Below are 18,958 nucleotides of genomic sequence, written 5' to 3' on the forward strand. Positions count from 1 at the left end.
TTCCTTCAAACACATCAAACTAGACATTACTTGTCCACTAGGAGTCCACACTTTGGCAAACTTTTAGAGGCTGGGGGAAGAAATGTAAATCATTAGACAAGGTTTGTTATATAGAAAAAGAAAATGAGTAAATAGTAGACCCTGAGAACTTGCTCCTCGGCCAGACAGCTGAATTTGACTCTTTTCCTTGATAGAGAGCTATGAAGAAATGGAAAGAAATGCAAACGTTAAACTATACTATCACAGGATTTCCAGAAACGGAATGTCCGCACCTGATATTTCTCCGGATGAGATGACGTGAAATGTTGAAGGTTACTGAATGAAAGTGAATGAGGAGCTAGGGGTGGAAGTGAAAGGGGAAGACTGGGTTGGGGAAGGAGGGTTAGGAAGCTATGGGTAAGGGCCAGTGACTGTCATGAGCTCTGCCCGCACGGGATCTACCATTCCAGGGTGAATTATTAATACCTGGACTAACACGTTTGGGCAGATGAGTATGTGGGTCAGCTGTCTTCTCCAACTTAGAGAGGGAACCAAGCAATGTCTGTTCGAAGGCATGGGGGTCCCCCCAGTGTGTTATTAATAATCCTAGTTTCTTCTAATTAAAATTTCTTTGCAACTAAAACATCTTCTCCAATTTCCTCACTTGCCTGACCTACATGTGGAGGTTTATTTCTAATAATTCATTTTATTCTAACCACCCCCTCACCTCACACACAAATCTGCATCCTGCCCTCTGTTCTATGGCCTTTTAATTAGTAGGAGCAATATTCAGACAATTCTGATTGTTACATAGCCAAAGGCCTTTGTGAGATGAAGAAGCTGAGGTTGGGGGAGGAGGCACAGGGATGTACAGAGAAGGAAGTGAGGCCCTTGTTACACTGGCTTGGCTTTGTAGAGGCAGGCCTTTTGCAGCAATTGGTGCAGTGCATAATGGGAGATTATATACCTCACTAGCTCCACCAACTTTAAAGGAAATGAAGAGAAGAAAATTATTTCAAACAATTATGGGCCCCTCTCTCCAGGATGAAGCTAAAGCCTGCTGCTGTTTACCTGTCTGGAACCAAGGTGGAAAAATACCCTAGAGGCCAAATCCTTATTTCTTATTTCTAGGGACAATTTAGTCTGCTGTGTTGCACTATGGCGTCCTATGAGGGACATTCCAATGTCAGAGCAAGAGTCAGAGAAGTTCTCACTTCATCCTTCCACTTCCACTCCTTCCTCCCGAGAATGCTCTCCATCCAGACACCAGGGACATCTTTTAAACTAAGAACTAATGATGACATTTCCTCACTTAAAATCTTCCAAAGGCTTCCTAATATAGGACTAAAACCCACACTTCTTACCACGTCCCCTCTCTCCATCTCTAATCTCATCTCATACTACCCTTTCCCCAGTGCCACTGGCCTTTCTTCCATCCTTCAAACACCACAAACTTATTCCTGCCTCCTGACCTTGACCTTTGCTCTTCTCCCTATCTGGATTGGGTCTTGGCCTCAACATCACCCCTGACTGAGGCCTTCCTGACCTTCCAAGCTATAAAGTAGCACCACTGCAGGATTCCTCAACCCTCAGGCAGTCTCTTCTCTCTTCTTAGCACTGGCTATCTCTGAATTTATTTATTTACATCATCATGGTTTGTCTCCATTCACCAGAGTAAAGGATTCAGGAGGGCAGGGACTTTACCTTGTTGACCACTCCATCCCTAAAACCAAAAATAGCAGCTCATCCAAAGAAGATACTCAAAAATATGTGAACAGCTAATCAATATGTGAATCACAGTCTTGCTATTTCCTTGATACTCTGTGGGATGAGGGTCTGGCAAATATCCTGTCAGGGGTTATTGGCCTCACCTTTCCTCCCTTTCCCAACCCCTCACTACAAGCGTTTCTTTACAGAAGTGTTCACCTCTTGTATTTGTTCTCTCTTATTTCCCTCAACCCTCAGACTGTTGTGCTCCTTCTGATTGAAATGATTCAGGAGATGTCTGGTTAACTCATCCGTGCTGCTGTGTCCACAACCAACTAAGCATGGCTGGGATGGACTGCCTGGTGAAGAAGGTCTTTGGATTCATGGGGTCTGTGGGGGTTGAATGGGGAGTGAGGTTCATTCTAGGCCTTGTTCTCTCTTAGATGCTCTTCTCGGTAGGTTGTCAGAATCGGGGAATTCTTGTCCCAAGAAATTAGAGGCTCTTGTTTTGAGATATCAATAAATACTCATCTCGATAAGAGTCTGGGGGAAGGGGACCAGCTGTATTAAGTCAGTGGAAACAGGGGGAGGAAACCCATGGGCCTAAGCTGCCCCACCCTGAGGGGATTTCTGCAGAAACTTCTCTAGACCAAGAGTGCACCCCAAGGGAATTTTCCCCATGGATTGAGGAACTTCTTTACCTTCCAGCAGAGTGATATTTATAGATGACTGGTTCTACATTTTCTGTACCCCACTCTAGGAGTACAATGAAAAAGGTCCTTCCTTCAGTGGCATACTTTAGGAATGGTGCTCTTCTGTCTGGCTTCTGCTTGTGAACAAGGATTTTATGGGGTACTCTTTCATAATTGTTCTTACTCATCAGACCCAAGACTGCCCACATTGCCTTTCCCTTCTGCAAAAAAAATGTTAGAGCACCCAGAGAATCAATAGAGGCCTTCAGGTGTGCCCAAATCCCTGTATGTTGGCTGTGTGACTGTCAGCAATCTCATCCTCTCAAACTTGGAAGCTTAGTTTCCTCTTTTTGTAAAATGGGATTAATAACACCCCTGCCAATTACATGGGGTTAGGGTGAGAATCAAAGCAATGATTATAAGGAGCTTTTAAAAGACTAACTCACCATAGGAAGGATGGCATCATTTTTTGTTTGTTTTTCAAGGATTGAGAACAATTTCTATTAGGCAATACAGCATAATTACTGCAAAAGGCACAACCTTCTCAAAGCAAAGGCCACTTAAGTCATGGTATCTCAGGAGCTCACAATTCCACGTTCTGGACTCACTATATCTTTCTCAAGAGGCCCCAGTGGCAAACTGCTTTAGAAGGGACTTGAGACAGAATATGCCAGAAACAACTGAGCCCAGTCTAGTCTACCCCAAAGAGCGATGATGCTTGAGGTCGACCTTTGGACGATGGCAACTGAAGCCCTTTGGCAGTGGAAAGTTCTTTTCTTGGGGGCAGTCTGAAGGTATCACAGTTGCCAACTCTGGCCTGTGGTATTAAAACTAGCAGGAATTCCAAATGGAAAGAGTCAACTCCCATTTTGGAGACCAAGTCCTCAGATTTAGTTTCTCTCTCAACCCTATATACTCAGGGACCCCCAATCCACTGGAAATCGCGATACAAAAACACTTTGTGCTCTGTGGCTTTAGTTCTCCTCCTTATTATACATCATACTTGTCTCTGTTAGACTGGACACATCTATTGAGGCACCTCTAGAGTAAAGAAGCAGGGACTAGGCACAGGTTTCATTCCTAGGTGTTGATGGTGGTGATTTTTCATCCTGTGCTCTAACAAAGCAAGGACAGGTATTTATTTCATATTTCTTTAAACTGCTGGGTGAAACATAAACATACTCAAGAAAACTCTTGATGTTTAGTGTTTCTCTAATAAGAAAAGGGAAGGAAAAGGAATTTGGGGAATAGGAATGAGAAAGGGAGGGGACAGGGAGAGAAACACTACTTACGCCGTTTGCAGCCACATTTTTTTATTCTTTTGGGATCTGTGATGTCATCATGACAGGCCTTGCAGTAAAAAAATGCCCTGGAGAAAGAGAATGGAAAAACCGACACGTTTCATAATCCACCCAAATGAAATGAGTACCACATTTCCTCCACGGTGGTGCCAAATTAATGAAACACGCCAGCATTAATTTCCTTTAATCTTTTGAAAGGTTTAGACATTTGCAGACGGAAATGTTTGTTGCAAGACCATTTATTTCAAACACAGGATTCTGCGATTTGAGTTAGTGCTCCTTTTCATAAACTTCCATTTGCAAAGAAACTGGGAAAAAAGTTGCTGATGTGACACACTGTGTCTGCTCATTCGTCTTTCATTTTTGAGAACAGCCTTTGATGCTACTCGTGCGGACACGTGGGCAATGAGCCCTGGGCCCTTGGTGGGGAAGTTAAATACAACACCAAAATTCCCACAGTCTGGTCAAATATATATTTGGGGGGCAGAAGTATGTCGTTTCTCAGTCAAATAAAAATATCAACCTTGTCACTCTGAAAGCACCTTTTCTGGGCAGCCAAAGGGAGACAGAGTTGAGGAGGTCTGCAGAGAGGGAAAAACGAAAGCCACGAGTCAGTGGGTTCCTCTGTCAAACCCCCTCTGGCGTTTCACAGCTTATTTTACTCCAAAGCTGACTGGACCAATTCCCATGCTATCCAGCCCTGAGAACATGCACTAAATGAGGGTTTTCTTCTCACTATGGAGCAAAGCTCAGCTGACCACTGGAAGGGGGTGAGTAGAGCTTACTGAAGCAATAGGTAGGTAGAAGGAGAATGAGATGAAGCACTCAAAAAGAAAATCTCCTAATCTGACTTGAATGTCCATAGGTGATTCCACAGTGCATTAGCTGTGTCAAAGATATTCTGGATAAGAAAAATAAGATCATTCAAGCACTATTTGAAATCACAGTGCCTAGAACAGCACAAGAGGCCTGTGCCCTTTCAGTACTGGGGAGGTGATAAAATTCACTGGAACAACCCTACAACCTTCTGGATCCAAGAACTAACAAAATCCCTGGCTTGGTGCCTTTACCACTCCCAACAGGAAACTGAATGCCAGCTATGAACATGGCCTTTTCTTGACCAGGGCTGCAGAAATAAACACAATTCTTGACCATTTGATTCTTAGGTTCCTTTTTATGTTTTCACAGGACTTGGATTTATAATTGGCACTCATTGGAAACCAATGTTAAGACTTTTGGATCCACATGAGGTCTTGGAGATCTTGCAGCCTAAATCTCTGGGACTCAGTCTCCTCATCTGTAAACTGAGGAGGTTGTCGTGGATTGCCCAGTCATTCCATGCTGGGATTCAGCCAGCCCCAGGACTTCTGAATCCAAGTCCAATGCTTGCTCTATCCTAGCAAATTCTCCACTCTTTCTTTAAATGCCAGCTGTCATCTATGTCTCAAAAAAATTTAAAAAAAAAATAAAAAGAAATCCTAGCTGACTGTTGACCCTGAGTGGCAATGTGGCTAAGAACCCAATCAATCTGCCTTGGCACAGGAAGAACAGGAAAGTAGAAAGCATCCAAGTTGGGGAAAGTAACTCTGTGTCCACTTCCTTTGGCCATTTTCCCTCCCCCTTTGTTGCTCTTAACACATAATGATAATAACGGTAACAATCATATAGCTAACATCTATAGAGAACAGACTACATGTCAGGTGTGGTTCTAAGTATTTTATAAGCATTAAACATATTTGATCCTCAAACAACCCTTTGAAGGAGGTATGATTATTATTTTATTTTACAGATAAGGAAACTGAAGCACAGAGAAGTTAAGTGACCTGCCCAAGGCCACACAGCTAAAAGTACCAAAGCTGAGATTGAATTCACATAGCCTGGCACCAGAGCCCAAGGTCTATACTAAAGAGATGATGACATGATGATAAGCCTGAATAGACTTGTGAAAAGATAAAGTTTGATTACTTCATGAACTAAAGTTGGATTTTTTAATTTAATTTTTATTTTTTAATTGACAAATAATAATTGTATATATGTGTGTTTTGCAACACGTTGAAATACATATACAATGTGGAATAGTTGAATCAAGCTAATTAACATATACATTATACAGATAAGGAAACTGAAGCACACCTTGTGTGGTACGAACACTTAAAATCTACTGTCTTGGCTGGGTGTGGCGGCTGACGCCTGTAATCCAACACTTTGGGAGCCTGATGTGGATAGATCACGAGGCCAGGAGTTTGAGACCAGCCTGGCCAACACGGTGAAACCCCGTCTCTACTAAAAATAAAAAAATTAGCCAGTCATGGTGGCATGCACCTGTAATCCCAGCTCCTTGGGAGGCTGAGGCAGGAGAATCGCTTGAATCCAGGAGGTGGAGGTTGCAGTGAGCCGAGATTGTGCCACTGCACTCCAGCCTGGGAGCCTGGGCAATAGAGCAAGACATTGTCTCAAAAAAAAAAAAAAATCTGTCTTTGCAATTTTCTGGTATACAATTCATTTTTAACTATAGTCACCACATTGAACAATAGATTTCTTGAACTTATTCCACCTGTCTAACTGAAATTTCATGTTTTTGATGGACATCTCCCCAATCCCTCCCAACCCCAGCCCCTGTTAACCACCATTCCACTTTCTGCTTCTATGAGTTTAACTTTTGTAGGTTCCACATGTAAATAAGATCATGCAATGTTTGCCTGGCTTATTTCACTAAGCATAATGTCTTCCAAGGCTAGGCAATTAAGGTTAATAAGTGAAATGAGGCAAGGGTCGGGGGTGTCCATGGTGATCTGGAGCAGGCAGAGTATCTAAGCTCAGCTGACCTCTGCCAAGTGGCATTTCTTTGCAAGAATCATTCTCTTCCCCACCCATCTTTGCCTCTGTCATGCTCACCTCGCAAAGCCCCTCCCTTACTGCACACCTGCACCTGAGCAACGGAGTTTCGCTGGGAAAGAAAACATGCCGACCTCACTTTAAACCCACAACCATGGATTTCAGGGGCCTTTCCCACTCTTTGGGATCTACCCCATTCTCCTGTTGCTTGCTTTCTCACACTCCAAAACAGCTCTCTCTCCTCTCCTCTCCACTTGCTCCAGCTCGCCGTACCCCTCCCACAAGCAGCCTTCAGCTGGTGATCTTGCTTCACCCATCATCAGACCAGCTTTGTGTCCTGCAAGGCTGGCCTGTATGGTCTCCTTGTCCTCTGGTTTCCTGGTCTGCATGTCCAGTGGAAGGAGTCAGCAGGAGACTAGGGTGAGGGGGGATGAGGTCACCACCTTGACCCCCCGGGTGCCCTCCTGTACAGGTCTATGAAATGGCACACGACAGCCTCTCTCTCCAGCTCCTGATAGCCCTCCTTCCCCTTGACCCCACAGATCTAGGGTGAAGGTGGCTCCCCTTTCTTGCTAGCTCTGCAGTGCTTGGCCATCCCTTGTTGGTTTTCCTTTCCTATTTGCCCATAACTTTACAGTCTCTTCATAAAACTCTCCTCCTTTTTCCCATTTAAGTGTGTCATCTGTTTCTTGCCAAGACAAGAAACAGCACCCACATTTACATATTCATCTCCAATTCACACTTATCCCCAGAACTCCAGACTCTAAGATCCAACTGCCTTATGATATCACTGTGTGTATGTTTAGTACACATCTCCTACCTAACATAGCCCAGATAGAATGCTTAACTTCCTACTACCCAAAACTTGCTCCTTCTCTAGTATCCCTCATCTTGGTTAAGATCAACACAATCTAAGCCCTGACTCTAGCCTTCATCCTTCATTCCTCTTTTTTCCTTACTTCTGCCCAATTCATTGGGGGGTTCTGCACACTCTCCCAAATACAGTCTGAATGGGACCCACCTCTCTCCACCTCCACTCAGGGGTCAGTCCAAGCTGCCATCATCTCTCACCTAAACTATGCAATAGGCGCTGAGTCTCTCACCTCTTCTCCTGCCCCATTCCTCTCATTCTCTACTGTGCAGGAAGAATGACCTTTTCAAAATATACATCAGATCAGCTTAAAGCCATCAATGACTTCCATTTTATAACAGATCCAACCTTTCTATAAAGTGCTTTAGGAGCCAGCCTCTGCCTCTCTCTAACCTCATCTCATACCACTCTCCGCAAATCTATTCCCGAGCCACACTTTCCTTCTTGGGGTCCCTATCCACAATGAACTTCTTCCCAGCCCATCTCTTCTTCCTATCTGATCCCTGCCTGATGGATTATTTCCCTTCATCTCAATCTCTGCTCAAATACCATCCCCTCTGAGAAGCTTTCACTTATACCCAACCCAAATCAGTGACCCAGTTGCATTAATTCTTTTACCACTAATTATTTTTTTAAAAACTGTAATTCTTTCCTGCCTAGAATATGAGCCCCATGAGAGTTGGGACTTCTCCCCATTGTTCATTTTTCACCACTGTTTCCCTGGTGCCTTGTATAGAGCCTTCTAAATGTAAACGACTTATACACATTTGATGGGTGAATGAATGAGTGAGTTTGAGACTTCTTCCCAGTATTGTTGGGTCTGCCAATTTTTCAGGAGAAATGAGCAATAAGGATTTTTATATAAAAGCTCGTAACTTTTTTCACCTTGGCAACTCATTTATATTTTAAAATTGTGACTCAAAAGGATCATATGTGCAAGCCAAATTGAGTCATTGAGCCACCGTTTTGTGACTCCTATATTAAAGTCTAGGTTCCAACGTTATTTTAAAAGGAAAATATTTGGTGGCAAGGAGGAAAGAGCAAGTACCCAAATGCCCATCCTCAAGTGACCTTCTTAAGACTGCAGTGGGATGGTTTCACTCCTCATTTTCTAAAACACTGCATCTGAAGGTTTCTACAAGCTAGAATTCATTAACTTCTTTTGTTGCTTTTTTTGCAGTGGAGGGTGCAAACTCGATACTAGATCATCATAATCTACTTTTCCATTTTTACAAAGCTTGTTTAGTTTCATTCAAATCTCCAATGTCCTTTCTGTGGTTTTTTGCAGTCTTCATCTATTTGAAATCCCCTAACTGACAGCATTTGCTTTGACACATCACACGCCATGGAAAATTACAGCCTGGTGTTGTAGCTGATTGTGTCAGCATGTATTTGTGAATACCATAAAGCACTGAAATGAGACATATTGCACTCCCTAATATAGGAGGTAATTTGTTTTTTGGACGGCCTGATATTTGTGACATTCATTAGTGAGAGATGCAATAGGAAATAGAATTACACAAATGGGAGTTTCATATTATATTTGCTATCTGGGAGGTATACGTGATATATGGTTCTCCTGTGCTCCCCAGCCTCCTGTACTTGGTGCTGAGATGCTGTTTCAAGCTTTTGTGTCTCACAGTCTGGACAAGGGCACAAGCTTCTTCTCCAGGAGACCTGATTGGAACACAGGGAGAGGGAAGGTTCCGTCCCATTAATCCTAATTTCCCTCCTCAGGTGTACCCAGTTCTCAGGATACTCTTGAACAACCGGGAGATTCCGTGAACTGAGTAGGGAGGTATTTTTCCCCCACAACTCAATCATGGCAATCTTTCCCCAATTTGCAGAAATAAATTTAAGTTATTAGAGCGCTCAGTTTAAGAATTCTTTTTTCTTCCAACAGCCCATATTTTCTTTTTCCCGAAAGCTTCTGTAGCCAGTATGGCTTAGTTTGCTAGAGCGGATGGGGAGGAAGAGGACCCTAAGTATCCATGGTCACATGTCATCGTTCTGTGCTCAGCGTGTCAGGCTTAACCTAGGCAAATAATTAAGAGTGCAAGCTCCAACTTCCTGGCTTTATTCCTCACTAGCAGTATGGCTTTGGGCAAGTTAGTTAGCCAAGTTGTGCCTCAGTTTCCTCATATGTAAAGTGGGAAAGAGTAATGCTACCTATCTCATGGGGTTGCTGTGAGAGTTTAACAAGTTTTAGATACAGAGAACCTAGTACCTAGAATAGTGCTGGGGTGTAATAAACCCTCCTCTGTAAGAATGTGGTAGTATTATTAAATTTGGTAGAAAGAGAGTGGGTTTTAGAAAAGGAAAGACCAGTTCCACTCCAGGCTCCACCACTTACTTATGTGCCTCATGGCCTTGGACAAATCACTTATCTCGATTTTACAGATGAGGAAACCAAAGCTCTGAGTGTTTGAGAAGACTTACCTTCCAGGGTTATTTTGAAGAGCAGCAATAAAGAATGTAGCACACCTAGAACAGGCCTGGCTTTGACTAGGAACTCATTCAATGAAGACAATAGGCTTATATAACTAATGATAGACCTTCACAATTAATAATGTACTTAAAATATTTTATGCAATATTACTGTTGAGCTGAATGACCTGTCTGAACATTTGCATCACATTTTCTGCTAGTAAATTTCTCCAAGTTCATAAGATAGAATCAAATACAATAATATTCCATGTTGTGCTGCAAAGGGCCCTGTGAATTCCTAGGCTGCTTAAACAGGTTTAAGGATACGAATAAAAATGTCATGAAACATGTAGGCCAGTGAAATCCTGTGCTGCACTTACAGTGGCTTAACAACTGAAGCTGACAACTTCAGCCACTTACCTAGGAGGCCACAAATAGAAATAGAGCCAGTTTCATATTCCATCTGAAATTAATCCCAACATTTTGAAATTCTATTTGGCAGGGAGAGTAGTAGAAAACTGATAATTCTCAAGTAAATTTCCCAGATAATATTAAGTAAAGAGCACTAGATAAGGAGCCAGTTGTCTTGTTATGTTGTTCTGAATCATCAGGAATCAGGATGACCTCGAGCAGTCATTCAGCTCTCTGAGCCCCCATTTTCTCCCTCACGAAATAAATGAGCAGGTAACTAGGCTTCCTAGTTCTAAAATTTTATTATTCTCATTCAAAGATGTGGAATTCACTACATGAACTGGAGTCCGTGGAAGTTTTTCTTACACCAGTTGATGGCCATAGACATGTTAAGGAGTTTTGGGGTTATGGAAGCCTGCCTACTTCCGTGGGTCAAGGTGTCTACGGCCGGGCCAGAAAGAAAGCCAGTTGAAAATAAACTCTTACCTTTTAACTTCTTTGGCATCACTTGCGATGAAAAATCCTAAAGTACCTTCTTGGATCTTAAGATGGTTTCCAGGATTAATTAATATACTGCTCAGTGAACAAAAACAAACAGAGAAGATACATTTGTGAGGTCATGTTCTGAATAAAACCTTGAAGGCTACACCATACTGTTGTGTTTATAGGGGGCCCACTAGTCTAAAGCTTTCCCCAAAGATTTTGTCCAGAGTCCAATGTCCACTGCCCCATACATTTAGTTGGATAATGCCATCATTAAGCACTACTGCTTACTTCCCAGGCTGGCATGCTCCCAGTTGAGGAAATCAAAGCAAATCAAGGTATTAGGGCCTGGGTTTATATAATGGAGCAGTCTAGCTGCCATCATGGGCACATGATTTGAAGCAAAGTCCATCAGAATAAATTCCTTTTGAAACTGCTATTGGTGGTCAACACGGAAGCATTATTGGCCTGATGAAGCTATTGCTACAACAATTTTCCATTAAATGACAGAGCATTAATGGGACCCCTATAGATATACATAAACATACATGTACACACACCACATATTACCGCAGGGAATGGTACAAGACACCCGTAACCAATGCGGAAGCAAACTGAACGTCTTCATGACATTGATAAGGACATGGAAATTGATTCCATGTACAGCCTTTATAGGAAGAATTGGATTTACCCAAACAGTTTTTTTTTTTAAGTCAGCAGTTGGATATACTTAACAATTCCAGTCTGCTGTTTATAAAAATGTACAGGGTGTTTGAATAAGATGTGTGTCTAGCATGTCCTAATTGAGGCAAATTGAGAAAACAAATGCAAACCTCCCCTTAAAAAAACTTGCCCTGCAGAGAAGTGGGAACCTAAATATACATTGTCCTATTTCAAAGTGGCGTAAATAGATTAGCTGACCAAGTTGTGTTTGGACTGACAGAAGAGATAAATGTATCCTAATCTAATAAATGGATGAAACAAACAAGTTTAATTTTCTGCAGATCAAAAGCAGAATACAAGATTGTCTGATGCAGAGACTGAGAAAAGACTTCAGGCTTAATGGATACTGAATTCAGGGATTCTGAATAAAACAACAGATACAACAGAGGTATTCCTTGTTCTGAAAAGATGTTGCTTAATAAGGTAATAGATATTTGGAATCAGTCTAAAGGAAGTTCTCAGCTGCCCCAAACAATCAAAATATAGAGGATGGTAATTAACACATAATCTTTTTTCCTACTGGTAAACCATTCCAGGGAAGTGTTGTGGTCATGAAGTGATACGTCTGTAGTCATACAGGAAGGACCCAGGTGAACCTTTGTTCACCTGGTTGGGAGACCTCCGAGCAGATCATTATTGCAAAATAATTTTTTGTGGTCACAAGAACATCTACCATTACTTATAGCAAGACCTGACAGGAGGAAACTGTACTTGTGTCATGACTATTATTAACACTCAATAATACCAAAAGGCTATGAAGATTTAACTGTTCTGCCCTACAACCACAGGCAGCAGTGAGATTCCTCCCAAATCAGACAGCAGCAGTCCACACTAATAGCACGGCCTGAACTGAGCAGCGGCTCTCCATAAGCACCTCCTAATGACCCCTCCGCCAACTCTTCACATGGGTATAACAAGCCCTCTGACTTCATGCAATCATGAGGGTGAAGTGTTAGAGCTCATACAGTTTAGATGAATTTATCTTTCAAAGCCAATTCAGTATGATGTTTTAGAAAGGCAGGATTCTAAATTTTGCACATTTTTTTACCTCCTTTCCTGCAAGGCAGTTTTTACATGCCCTGGCTCTGCAGTCAGAATTTGGGTCCAAATTCCAACACTACCACTTAATAGCTGTTTGACTTTGGGCCAGTTACTAAATATCCCTAGAACTCAACTTTCTTACCTACAAGAGGTGGATAATGGTAACAATTATCTTTAGAGAATTAAGAGAGATGATGTATAGAAGGCTCAATGCATGTGGGTTATTGTTCCTTTTTTTAATTCTTGCAAAAAAAAATCCAAAGTGTATTTCATTTTCAACAAAGTTATCACAGATTTTCTCTAGCTGACCCCATGGAATATAATACAGTCTTCTTATCAAAATACCTTGCCCATTAATGAGATGAAATTATAGGGTAAAGAACTGTACGCTACAGAATAATGTATAAGGACATACACAAAAAATTCCATGCACTGGCTTTGCAAATGCAGGTAAGCCTCACACTTCTCATCTGTAAAATGGGTCCTGGCTTTGCAAATGCAGGTAAGCCTCACACTTCTCATCTGTAAAATGGGTGAATAATCGCTAGCTTACAATGCCTCTAAGAGAGTTAAAGTATGTACTATGTGCTACATGACTGACACATAGAAGGTCTTAAATTCTTAGTTGCTACTCTCAGTGAGCTAGGTGATTATAAAACTGAGAGGTAAAAAAATCCTCACAGCACCATCACCCTCCACTTTGTCCCTGCTGCTAATAAATGACCCAGGAGGTGCCCTATTGGCATTGAAAGACTTTTCCACTGACTGCAAGGAAATCCAAAGCATTTTATCCCTGCACAATATCTGGTGATGGGCTAATTTAGACTGACTTTGGTCTGCACAGTGAAGTATCCTGTGTTCCTTAAATCTATGGCTGATTGTGTAAGGAATCGAAAGCATCTCTAATTACCTCACAGATCATGTGGATTCCAGGATGCCCTCTTATTCCCTGTGAACAGGGGTGAGGGGGTTTAAATCATCCCCATGTGAGGTGTAAGGCAAAACCATTTGCAGATACTAAGCTAAGGCTAAGGCAGCCTTCTGGGTGGGAATCTAAAGAATGGATCCAGTCCTTGAAATAATGAAAGAAAGAAATCTAGATACATAAAGATGCTCTTGGCGCTGAAGCACCAGAAACTACATTACTGGTTTTTGTTTTTGTTTTTAATATTTTCGACATTAAGTCTTCTATACACATTCCAAATCTAGAAAGTTTAAATAAAATGCTAATCCCCGCCTTCCTCAAAATATAAAAAGACAAGGATTCTGGATAGTGATAACCTTCTCCCCCTTTTGCCTACTATCTTTAGAATTTGTTATTGACCTTCTAATAGGAACACATAAATTTTTCCAAGGATCTCTGATCTCTTTAGGAGAGTATCCAATGTTAAGTTTGTTTTGTTTTAATGACTGCCAAAAGTCTCTCTCTCTGTGCGCCACTCTGAATCAGTTCTCTGGCTCCAACTTTATGTAATTCACTAGTTTATCAGAGATAAACTTCAACATGTGTCATGTGAAGAATCAGGAAAATCTCTAAGAGAAAAAGCCCATATATCCATTAACAGAATTCCAACAAGGACATGTTGGCAGAGGTGGACTTTCCCTCATTTCAAGGAACATATAAATTATCCTTTCTTCTTTGACCTTACTGGTTTCAACAGAAAACATCCAGTGACAGCTGGAAGCATGGGGCTGGTGTGGTCCCTTGCTGTCTCTGTTTCTTTTGCTCTCAGACTAGTTTTAAGTCTCGACTTATTCTTTGTTTACTCACCTCCTACATGGAGCAAATACGTATTTTCTGTAAGGAACCCACAGTTGAGTAGAGGGGTACAAAACATGATCACATTCTATTTACCTTTGAGTTTCCTGGAGTAGCAGGCTTAGAGCCTTGCACGCAACAGGCACATTTCAACTATTTGTTGAATGAATAAAAAAAATAAGTTTTTAAAGCCTCAGTTCCATAAGTTTTCCTTTTTTTCACAAATAAGTGGAAAGGAGGTCACAGTTTTCTTTCAAAGAACAAGCTACAATTCTCATCAGTCAGGCCGATTAAAGGAGTGACCACACCTCTGCTAGGGCTAGGGGATTGGCCAATGAACTAGCAATCTCTCAGATGTGTTAAGTATGAATATGTAAATATCCCAATATGTAAACAGCCTGCCACTTGCGAAGTTGGGGCAATTGATTTCAACACTGAAAGCAAAACTTCAAAGAGAAATATGGGTTCCTAGACATAAAACACATCTACGTGCAATTGGCTAGCGGGGCTCAGTCCCGCAGGGAAATGCCTCTCTCAGGTCCCTCCATGAGAGGAGCACCGCGTCTCAAGTTGTATCACATTTCATTGGGTATCTCTCGCTAAACACTGGTCAGGTTGGAAGACTGCAGCTTGATGGAGGAAAGTAATGCATTCCTTTCTCCACCACTTGTGCATAACTGGGGGACATCTAGTTTTGTCTTCAATCATTGTAAACTTTACTTGTTTCCTGTTTCTGAAGACAACCTATGATTGGTAATTCAAGTGAAACAGATATTGTTTAAGGAAACTTCTATCCATTATGGGTAAATATGATAGATATATATTTCTCTCCTCTCCCTTTCATTTTTGGTAGGTGTAATGTACCATTCCTCAGGCAATTTTTAAAAAATAGCATGACTTATATGAGAACATAGTTTGTGCTTGATAACGTAGTAATTATATTTGTGTCTAGCAAGCTAATGGGACTTCATTAACTAAAGCAAGCAAATAAGAACCATCTAGGGTTTCCATTCATGCTATGCCCAGATGAATCATGCCATTGAGAAGAGGCTTCTTTGATCACACAAGTTCATATACAATGACTCTCAGTTGGAACTTTGTTTGAACCAATCCGTGTCCCCTCTCAGAGAGTATGACTGCATTTGTAGTTTACAGGCTATGTGCAGGCACAGTTCGGAGAAACCCCACATCTCAAATCTTATCACCTTTCTGGAACTTTTCATTTTTTCTGGGCTTTCAAATACATGCTGCTGCTGGAGTCCCACACAACTAGACACACGCACTTTTACTTTAGGATACCATTGGAGACACAGTTGTGTATTTCATATGTCAATATACTTAAGCCCAGTTCACTTACACACAGACAGCATGATAAAGATTGCTCCCAGTTGGTCAGACTCAAATGACTGCCACTGTGGTCCACCAGAGATACTGGTGAGGACTTACTCAGCCTGCATCCATCTCAATAACTTTAGAAATGGCATTTTCAAATATATTTCGCACATACAAAAAAATATTAGCCATATGGGATGGGGAACAGAGAGGTGATCTAGAAAGGATAATGCTGGATATTTGGTTCTGGGAGCAAGCCAAATCATTTTCTGGTATACTTAGGACAAGTCATGCCTACATCACAACATGCCTTCACCACAAGATAAAAGGACTCAAAGGCCAAAAGCCAACAGCAGAGGTGCAACCACTGTGGACCTTTAAGATGCAAAGTGTTGCAGTAACTTCTTGCAGTTGGATCATATCAATAATACCAAACTGACAGGAAGCCACCTCTATTTATACACATGTACTCAAAAAAACAACAGAAGAATCAGACTTTGGAAAAAGATACAGACAAATACACACGCACAGACACACACACACACACAATTACAAACACAAACACATGATAGTGATTACAATCACAGAGAAAAGTAACTTGAAAAGATGAACAAGTAGGCATCTCAACAGTATGTTTTCAACAATATTGTCTTAGATAACACATTATTGAAAAGCTATCCTGGAACTATTAACCCAAAAGTTTTTTTTTAAATGCCATTGATGATGATTTAGTCATGCTTCATGCAATGTAAAACAGCAGCAAAACAGGGTGAAATCACATGGTGAAAATTGAGAAACTTCATATTAAGAAATATGCCCAAACACACTAGGAAAAAAAAGCCATGAGTCTGTCTCAATAAACAGTACTACCTCCGTAAATCAAGTGTGATAATCTGGCAATTTAATAGCAGTGTTCTAAGACTATACTGAGCACTGCCCAAGAAATAAAATATTCGAAATGTTATCACCAAAATAAATGTAAGGAAAAATAGAAGTGTAAGGGCTTGGTCTCTGTTTTGTGGATAAAAGGACATGAATTCTGCTCTATAGACAAGAAACTTGACACAGGGAGGAGGAGGTCACTGGGAATGTGGATGTGGTATGTAGACAAAATGGCACCAGAGTGCAATGGACATCAAGACACGTCAGGACAATACAGAAACAGACACAAAGGGCTGGAGAGAAGCATCCTCCTGTTCAACTTTAATAGTATTTGTTCCCATTATTGGTGCCATGACTGAAAACAGGAGTGTGCCTTTCCTTTCTTAGGTTTCCTGCAAAGAAGTTAGTGCGTCATCCAAAAGAACCAACAAATCAAACAGGAACAGAAATAGGCTACTTCCAATTTATGTACTCTAGTTGGAGAGGGGTGTGTGTATATATATATATATACACACACACACACATATATAATATATATACACCAGACAAGGGAATGAGATTATATATACATATATATAATCTCTCTCTTCTTGAATTCTTGGCAAATGGTTAGTCCTGTGGTTAGGAGTGAAGATAGAGGGTGGAGGTTGGAAGAAAAGTTAACGAAGAGTGCATACCGCTTTCGGCTTCTGCAAAACGACAAGAAAAGAATTTAAAATCAAACAATTTGATAATAAATCGACTGACACCAGAAGGAAAGAAGGAATAAAACCTTTGTTTCAAATCACTTGAAGGATGCATGTGAAAACAAGGTTTTTTGGCAAAGCATGAAAACAGTATCATGGGGTGAAACCAACAACAAAGGCAGTTAAACACAGGTTAAAGAAGGTGGGAAGGAGAAACAGGTCCTTTGAATTTTCACACCCAGTCAGTTAGAAAATGTGAGAGGGAAAGAAGTGGGACATGTTTAAATAAAGAAAAACATTAAAATTATTATCTCAGGGAAGATTTTTAAAAATGTGTGTTTTTAACGTGGATATTGTGTTTGATAAGTCCTGTGTTTTCTCAGAGGCATGATCCACATTCCCTCAAACACACCTTTTTCCACAAGAACCAATGTGCTTCCACACTGAGACCAAGCCACATTTGAGAATTAAAGCTGGCAACTGCACAAAGAAAGCCCAAACAAAGCCAAACAAGTCCTTTTTGCCCTTTTCTGAAGAAGAAAAAAAAAAATATATATATATATACTAAAAACTATATCTACAAATATGGCTTTGTTGAAAACATCTCAGAATTGTGACTCAATTGAAGGGCCTATCCAAGAAAAGTTTCATCTTCAGGGAGTGCTCTGAGTTAGTTTTCTTAGAATAGTGACATTGAGTTCACAATGAACCATTAACAGCCTTTCGCTCTTTTTCTCTCCTTGGAACCAAAAGGCAACAAGTGAAAGACAACTGCTCAAGGTTCAGGGTGCAATCTCCTGCAGTCAGATTATTCCAGAATGGTCGAAAAACACTATGCAGCATCAGCATCACCCACATCATGACATTTTTTTTTTGAAAGATGCACAAAAGTAAATAGAGAACATTGAGTTACACAAAGATTTGCGATTTCGCAACACGGGGAATATCATTTGCAAAAATCCAGGATACATACAGTTCCCCTACACAGGTACAAGTGAGTATTGGCAAAAACATGGGTAAACAGTAATCCCAGAAAATTCCACCTCATCTGCTGAACAACTAATAATCAGGACTGTCAGTTTTTGCAAACAATATTCTTCACTTTGCCAACATGAAAAAGAAAATATTTATCTATCTACATATTTGTTAACTGCTACAGCCATGTTCTACATATGGCCGCCAAATCTACCATTTTTTCTTCCTTTTGGTTGATTTGGGTTTTCAAAATAGCTTAACATTTGATCAGATTGACTTTGTGAGCAATCTGATCTGGTAGTTAAGGTAACAGAAAACATTGGATTGATCTGTTTACAATCCAGTGTTTTCTTTTCTTTTGTTTTGTCTTGTCATAGACACAGACTATACATTTGAAAGTCTGGCTGTATTGGGTTATTCACCCAGATAAGGAAAACTCCTTAAATGATGATAAAAGGAAACGTCTAGTCTTCCCCTGTACTCTGCTCAGTTATTAAGGTGTTTGTTGGAGGGGATCTGCACTCTACATTTGGGCATCTGCAGGATCAAAAATATGAACTATAGAGGAATAGACTGTGGGTGTCATTTCAGAGAACAAAAGCTTGAGTATTTCTCAATGAGCTCTCTTTCTTCCAAAACTATTGACAAGAACTGGGGAGCAAAAAAATCATCTCTATTTTATCTGTAAGGCATACAGTACTCCATCAGCAAAATTTCTTGTTAGCACGATGCTTCCCACCTCCAGTGTGAACTCACATACTGACTGGGATGTTATCTATTTCAACCAGACCCAGTCCCTTATCAGTCTGATTTGCACATAATTAAGTGTAAAATAAATAAATAAAGAGAGCTCC

General features: G+C 40.9%; 1 protein-coding gene across 44 annotated transcripts in view; it reads right to left on the bottom strand.

The window, feature by feature from the left end:
* KCNMA1 (potassium calcium-activated channel subfamily M alpha 1) overlaps positions 1 to 18,958 on the bottom strand; it is a 764,605-nt gene that overhangs the window by 135,440 nt on the left and 610,207 nt on the right. For 24 of the 44 annotated variants that reach the window (XR_010146932.1, XR_010146930.1, XR_010146931.1 and 21 more), the window contains 2 exons: positions 10,710 to 10,796; positions 3,671 to 3,747 (listed from right to left, as the gene is read on the bottom strand). Coding sequence is in view for 40 of the 44 variants with exons in the window: in XM_063781912.1 (XP_063637982.1) it covers positions 3,671 to 3,747; positions 10,710 to 10,796 (164 nt within the window). In the remaining 4 variants the exon portion in view is untranslated. Of the gene's footprint in view, positions 1 to 3,670; positions 3,748 to 3,902; positions 4,261 to 10,709; positions 10,797 to 17,120; positions 17,133 to 18,958 lie in introns of those variants that run through there. The other 20 variants (XM_054659718.2, XM_016918668.3, XM_024346463.3 and 17 more) reach the window with 3 other exon arrangements.

This window comes from Pan troglodytes, chromosome 8 (assembly GCF_028858775.2).
Source record: "Pan troglodytes isolate AG18354 chromosome 8, NHGRI_mPanTro3-v2.0_pri, whole genome shotgun sequence".
Taxonomy (NCBI): Eukaryota; Metazoa; Chordata; class Mammalia; order Primates; family Hominidae; genus Pan; species Pan troglodytes.